At 38.8% G+C, this 7,725-nt stretch overlaps 1 protein-coding gene across 1 annotated transcript; it reads left to right on the top strand.

The window, feature by feature from the left end:
• Positions 1–3,420: 3,420 nt before the first annotated feature.
• On the top strand, positions 3,421–6,327 carry LOC115053799 (collagenase 3-like). Its single transcript, XM_029518588.1, has 10 exons — positions 3,421–3,545; positions 3,738–3,985; positions 4,072–4,220; positions 4,337–4,465; positions 4,565–4,726; positions 4,859–4,985; positions 5,095–5,228; positions 5,329–5,488; positions 5,592–5,695; positions 5,814–6,327. Exons 1-10 carry the CDS (start codon positions 3,447–3,449, stop codon positions 5,921–5,923), a joined length of 1,422 nt encoding a protein of 473 aa, XP_029374448.1. The 5' UTR covers positions 3,421–3,446; the 3' UTR covers positions 5,924–6,327.
• Positions 6,328–7,725: the final 1,398 nt, after the last annotated feature.

The following is a 7,725-nucleotide window of genomic DNA, read 5'->3' as shown; positions in this document are numbered from 1 at the left end:
GCTCCTTTGCACACAATGGAAAATTTTTGCTGTATTCATTTGTTGAACATTGTAAAGTCAATTTCTGATAAAATCTCTCACAATTCCACGCATTTTATCTTTAAGTGTATGGATGGCAGAGAGAGCAATTTTATGAGAATGAAAGATATTCATGGGAATCCAAGTGCTGAAAATGTTTAATTCAACTCTAGACCGAGTCAAGTCAAGTCTTAAACTCACACAAAGAGAAAACTGGCCATTTTTATTCTTCAGGTATGTTCTGGATCCAACAGAGACTGCGGTGGTGCATCAGCCGATCTCTCACAAGCCTGCAAGTGGACAAAGATGTGCAAATGAGATAAAGTGCATAGGTGGTAACTGTTGCAACTGACTCTGCTTCTTGTCATGCTCATGTTACACCAACTTATAACTGTACCCACATTGCTGGCCCTTGGTAACTACTCATCATATTAATTAACTTTACAAATATCAATGATTATCCAATGATGAATTGTTTAGCTTTAACCAATAGCTAACCGGCCAATCCCAGCTCATGACATGGCACCACACAATAATCAATAATTAACATTGTTGAGCTGTCAATAAATTTTGAACTTTAAACATTTATTTTAAAATACAAGAATCAAATCTTGCCGTTTGCCAAGCTGTGCATTATTGTAAACTAGTATGTTGTCACTTTGTTTTTAAATGGCAGCTTTATCAAGGGCATTTGGTTCATACTGTATATTGTTAGTCGTGTGACAGACTAACAATATACAGTATGATGCGGAGGTGCGGAGCTGCTGAAACAGCTCATAAACATCCAAAGAGGAGAGGATGCTGAAAAATGATCAACATAACTGTTACAGTCTATACAAACACCTTGTCAGCTTAGGGCAGAAACGTTTCGTGTGCATCTGTCTCAGCAGCAGGTGTCACCTTTAACATGGGAAGCCTGAGCAGTGGCTCCTGTGATGCCATGTGATCCTTTCAATTTATACATATTAACAAAGTTTCACACCATATAAGTATCAGTATCTTGTCGTTATTGACATTTTGAGACGTAGTTTGCACTACCACTTCTGCCACAGGGCGGTGCCGTGTGGTAATTAGCGAGAAGCAAACCTGCACACCACAGTGCACATGCATTGCTGAGTTCAGAATATACATTTGAATCAAAACACTGCAATTTGTTTCGTTTGTTTAGTGAAATGGACCACTGGATGCAGCTGCATTGCTTTGCCACAACATATGCTGGATCTATTTTTAAATACACATCAATATACATTCATATATATTTTTTATATATATGGTAGCATACAAGAGTAGTGCAGTAACTGGGTATATCATTAAAGCCGCTGTGTCTGCACAAGCATCTTTGAATCCTGGAGAGAGATTTACCCCTATACACCTATCTAAATGCCTTAGTAGCAGTCAGTAGTGTTTTATTGAACATGTTCAAAGAAACAAAAAGACAAGCACAATAAATCAAGAAAATAAAAAATAACAATAATAATAAAAATATAAAATCTAAATAAACAACATAAAGCATTGATCTTGTTCACATCTGTGCCAGTGCCATTATATATAGATTGTGTTTTACTATGCTTTCTGAAAACAGCCACCAAGAAATCAAGAAACAATGAGTAGCAGATGACGATGGGATCATCATTCACTGGGGCCTGGGACTTGAGCTCCCAGTGACGCTGCTATCATCTCAGGGTTGCTACATCACCTTCCTTTTCCCACCACTGGTTACATTCTCAAGTCTGCTCTCATATATGGTGACATAAAGCTTACAAAACTATAAATTCAGCAATGACCTCTTTGTACCTAACACTGATTAATCATGTAGGGAAGTGGCTGAAACTGTGTTGTACAACATTATAATAACAGCATGTTAAATTTAAATAGTTCATTACTGACACAAAGACTTTATCTACACATACTGCCCAAAATGCCAAATGTACAGTTTGTTATGTCTGTTTGACTATGCTACTGTGATGTCTCGGTCACAGTTTTCAGGACAAAAGTTTAAATTTTATCTGCATGCACGCTTTTTTCACATGATCATGCTGTGCAAACTGTATTTATGGATGTTGCTTCATTTACCTGAGACAATTGCTGTCACAACAACATCACTGCTGTTCCTCTAAATGTCCAACATGAGGTAACAAAGACAAAAATGTAGCTTTCCATCAACACAAATAGATAAAAGAAACTGGAATATTACAGATCTACAACCACCTGCAACTGACTCATGAGCAGGTGACAGACTCAACTGTTTTAATTTTTTCATCAGACAAACAAAAAGAGAGAAAAGATGACAAATCCAAAATTAGACATATTATCCTACAGGTGACTCACATTAATAAATGTTATTGGTGAGGTTGTTTGACTTGCATGATGTGGTTTGGGAATATAATGGTGCAGCTTGATGATTAATCACTGACATTGATGAGACATTCCCTTACCTGGCAGGACTTTTGCTTGTGATGATGGAAAATGTTGTGTCTGTGTTGGTTAGCCAGTCAAATCACTATCTTAGCAGAGAGTGCCTGGCGTCAAAATTCACAATATCGAAGCTTGACTGATTTGGACCAAAGAACATCATTCACACAAGCATGAAAACAACTAAAACTAACTAAAGAGATTGTCTAATACATACCAAAGAGTAAATACAGTCGTGCAAAAGATACAACTGACCCAAAGTTGAAACTCTCATTTATTTTACACTGCAGTGTCTAATAACAAATATATATGTATATATACATATTGTGTAATAATCAGGCAGCATGGCAGCATAGTTGTTAGCGCTGTTACCCCATAACCTTTCTTTGGGGAGCTTGCACATTCTCCCCGGGTACTCCAGATTCCTCCCACCGTCCAAATACATCATGTTTGGGCTAACTGGTGACACTAAATTGTCTGTAGTTCTGAGTGTGAGTGTGAGTGGTTGTTGGTCTCTGTCGGATAATAATAGAGAATGAATGAATGAATTTTCCAGCTGTTACTTCTGCCAAGGATGTTAGGATGTTATATTTACAGTATGATTATGATTATGATTATATATTTTAGTCTGTCAAAGAATATTTCTCAAGGCATATTTAGTGATCAAAAACTGCAGTTTGTAAAATGGAAATATCTTCCTTTCTATCTTTCCTCAATTTTAATATTAATGAGGTCAATATTTTGAGGCAATCTGCATACAAAAGCAAAATTCAAAATGTCATTTTTTTACTATAGTGAGAACAAGTGTCATGTCAACATTATTACAGTGTCTGGTTTGTAAACGTTTTTGAGGTTGGATGAGCAATCAGAGTTTCCTCTTTTGTCCATAAAAGGAATATTTCTTGAATTACTAACTCAAGAGCCATGTTGCGCAATATAGTTACTGTCAGCTTATATAGCAGCTGCCTGCAGCACAGAGTTAGTTACATTCAACGAGGAACATTGAATGAATAAACATGAAGACTTTGAACCTGAGCATCCTACTAAGCCTGGCAGTCACAGTTTACTGCCTGCCAATATCGGACATTACTGACCAAGATAAGAATTTTGCTGAGGTAAATATATTTTGCTTTTTTTGGGCAAGTAATTCATTTGGCTTCATGAAATTAGAAAAATTACTTTAAATGTTATGCTGTGAAGGAAACATTATTAGCTTGAGCTACTTAACCTCTGCTGATAACTAACAGATTGTTTCTTTTAATTGTAACTGATGCATTTAAATATCTAACTATTGTCTCTTTGTGCAGAGCTACCTGAAGAAGTTTTTCAACCTGACAGAGGAGAGCGGTCCTTCTGTCAGACGTGGATTCAGCCCACTGACAAAGAAGCTGATTGAGATGCAGTCTTTCTTTGGTCTCAACATCACTGGGACGCTGGATGCCGACACCCTGGCCATGATGAAGAAACCTCGCTGTGGTGTTCCAGACACCAATATTGGCCAGTTCTCCACTTTTGGAAACAACCTCAAGTGGCAGAAGAACAGCCTAACCTACAGGTGAATGATCTGAAGATAGAATGTGGCAGGAAGAGTTCTCGTAGTTATTCTATCTATGAATACCATCAACCATTTTTTTCTGACAGGATTGAAAACTACACACCTGACATGTCCGTGTCAGAGGTGGATGACTCTATCGAGAAAGCTCTGCAGGTCTGGGCCAGAGTCACTCCTCTGAGATTCACAAGGCTTTACAGTGGAACTGCTGACATCATGATCTCCTTTGTGACTGGATGTAAGCACAAAATCAAACAAAACTGTCTCTCAGATTTTTACATTCACTCAGTTTATTCTGATGTCCAAAATGCATACCAGCTTTAACTTGAACACGAATATGCTCTGGGTCTACAGCACATGGAGATTATTACCCCTTTGATGGCCCCGATGGCACTCTTGCTCATGCCTTCGCCCCGTCCAATGGTATTGGAGGAGATGCCCATTTTGATGATGATGAGAACTTCACTTTCCGCTCAAACAGAGGTACATTTGTTATCATGTCTTAATTCACTTCTTCTCGGTCAGTGATTGATTTGCCAGAGAGGATTTGTACCTTTTTTAAATCTGTCTTTTCTGCTGTAGGTTACATCCTCTTCATTGTAGCAGCTCATGAGTTCGGCCACTCTCTGGGTTTGTCTCACTCTGATGATCCTGGTGCTCTCATGTACCCTGCTTACTCATACAGAAACCCTGACACCTTTGTTCTGCCCCGGGATGATGTGAACGGCATCCAGTCTCTCTATGGTTAGTACTAATTGGCTGGATCATCACTGTCTGTTTTCTCAAACAGAACTTTCCAAAATCTCTGACACATGACTGCACAATCTGCAATAAGTCGTGACATTATTTTTGTTAATATTTTTGTTCAACCTACAGGTGCAAACCCTACAGTAGATCCTAGGATTGAACCCACAGCCCCCACCACCCCTGATGCATGCGATTCATCCATGGTCTTGGATGCTGTGGCCAACTTCAGAGGAGAGATGCTGTTCTTCAAAGACAAGTATTGCAGACACTAAATGCTGAAATATTTAAGTGTTAAAATCTGTTGAGATCTTTTTATTCACTATAGTTCGAATCTCTGAACTGATCTATGTTGTGTCTGCTCTCAGGTTCTTCTGGCGCAGGCAACCTAACATGAACACCAATCAGCAAACTCTCATCACAAACTTCTGGCCTGATGCCCCTGCCAGTGTTGACGCTGCTTATGAGAGCCGACAACTGGACAGTGTCGTACTCTTTAAAGGTAGGACTCTTTGCTTTCCTGAGCCTCCTGATGTCACAACATGGTCAGGTTTAGACTACTGAACTTTATGTGTGTTCACTAAATTGATTTATTTCTGCAGGCCGTAGAGTGTGGGCCTTCAAAGGCTATGATCTTCTCCGTGGTTATCCTAAGTCCATTTCAACCTTCGGCCTGCCTGAAAGTGTGGAGAAAGTTGATGCTGTCCTCTACGATGTATCCACTGGCAAAACACTCTTCTTTGTAGACAGTGTTTACTACAGGTGGGTTCAGATCAAATGAACTGCAACTAATTTAGGCAAAGCATTGATGAATATTTTTAAATGATAAGTTGTGGAATTTATTGAATTATCTGTGTTTCTTTAGTTACGATGAGCGCACTAATACAATGGACGAGGGATTCCCCAAAGAGGTTCACGAGACCTTGTCTGGAATGACCAGAAGTGTGACAGCAGCTTTCCAGTACAGAGGTATGGAGCATTTGAGATTTGCAAGTCACAAACCATTTAAATGAGAAAATGTTTGGTGCTATGAGCCCTCCCAGCCTGTACCCAACAGAGCAGCTAACATCTAATGTTTGTTCTGCAGGCTTTTCTTACATCTACAGTGGACCCTACATGTTTGAGTACAGCCTGAGAACCGGAAAACTGTTCCGTGTGCTAAGGAACAACTATTTCCTGCGCTGCAACAAATTCTAGACTGTCATAATGTGCCCATTACTTGAGTACATTATGGCATTGAAGGGACAGAAGAACCTTTATATGGATTTTTTTTGTTTACAATATTTGGTTGTATTGTTACAAACCTACAAGTATTGATTAATGCATTACTTGTAATAACTGCACCTTATGATTTTAAAACCATTTTGTACCTTAATGTAATTTCAGTCTATATCAACAATATTGAGAATTTAAATATTGTTCATGATGTCTTTGTTGCTTGTTGTTTGTGCTAACTTAAGTTGAAATGTGGAAATTGCTATAAATTAAACAGATTGACTAGAAATATTTAAACATATTATGTTAATGTAATTATGTCCGTTGTTTACAAATTTATGACAGAATCAACATAAATTAAAGAATTGCCAAATGAATGTCATTGAAGTACTTCGTCTTTTATCATGTTTTGCTATTTTTCTATTGCTGATGAAGAGTGATAGTGTAGTCGTATTGTTTTTGGACTGATATTCCGATTACTAAAGAAAAAGGTTACTGCTGGTTGTTTTACAGTTTTCATATGGTCTCAGTTTGGACCCGAGAACACAAATGGGCTAGCATGTATTAAATAAACTGGTACAAAGAGAGAAAGCTACTTCCAAGGAGGAATGCATGGTTTCTGGGGCTGGTGGCTTCTGAATGTGGAACGGAAATACAAATCAAATTTTTTGGTCAATAGAAATCTGAAAATCCACAGCAATACAAGGAATATGTTAAAGCACAAAAAAGAAATAAAGTAAGGAGGAACAATACAGTACGGACCATGTTCAGAGATAGATACAGTACATGCATGCGAGCATGTAGCATATGTGTACAAACATATGTGTGTGACATGGCAAGCCATTAAAAAAAATATTTATATAGATTACTTTGTTTATGGAATATATGGACTGAAGTTTGAGTACCTCCTCTAATACCGGCCTCCATACCAGTAGACGCCAGGCCCCTTAATAGCTGATTTGCATAATCAAAATCTTCTTGCAGAACATAGCATGCAGACATGGACAGTACATGGAGTTGGCATCGAAAATAAGAGTTTTTTAAATAGAGGCTTGCTCCTTGACATTAGCCTGCCTTCTAATAAGGGCCCGATACAGTTGGACTATTCAGAAAACACAAGCCTGTTAGAAGCAACCTTTTCACGCCACGGACCAGTGTCATACAAGCAGTGTTGGGCAAGATACTTCAAAAAAGCAATTAGTTACAGTTACTAGTTACTGCATGAAGTAACTATTGCATTACTTTCAAGTAAATGTTTAAATGCTTAAACGTGACTGAACGTGTCTGAAAGCCCACCTCCACTCCTCTTTCATGGAATTTAAAGTACATGTGTATGTTCAATTAGAAGATGTTTGAGGAAGTTTGAATTACTTGACACCAACATGGAGAGGCTCTTTTGTCCAGGGCATAATGTGCATTTCACGATTGCACTCACCACTATGGCGGCGTAGTGGTTAGCGCTGTCGTCCCCCCAGGAAAGAAGGTCACGGGTTCAGTTAGTGTCCTGGGTCCTTTCTGCACAGAGTTTACATGTTCTTCTGTGCCTGCATGGGTTTTTTCCAGGTAGCTACTCTGGTTTCCTCCCACTGTCCAGAGACACGCATGTTTAGGTTAACTGGTGATTCTAAATTGTCAGTGGTTGTGTTTGTCTTTTTGTTTCCACATGGAAAAGCCCCAGGCCAGGACTTTTTCATGTTTCGAGTCTTTCAACAATCATATGCCCTCCTCCAGGTGACCCAACCAGGGTTGATCAAGTCGCGGTTTGTGTCCAGACGGCTAGTTAG

The sequence above is a fragment of the Echeneis naucrates genome, chromosome 14 (assembly GCF_900963305.1).
Source record: "Echeneis naucrates chromosome 14, fEcheNa1.1, whole genome shotgun sequence".
Lineage (NCBI taxonomy): Eukaryota > Metazoa > Chordata > Actinopteri > Carangiformes > Echeneidae > Echeneis > Echeneis naucrates.
This window is presented reverse-complemented; position numbering and strand designations above follow the sequence as displayed.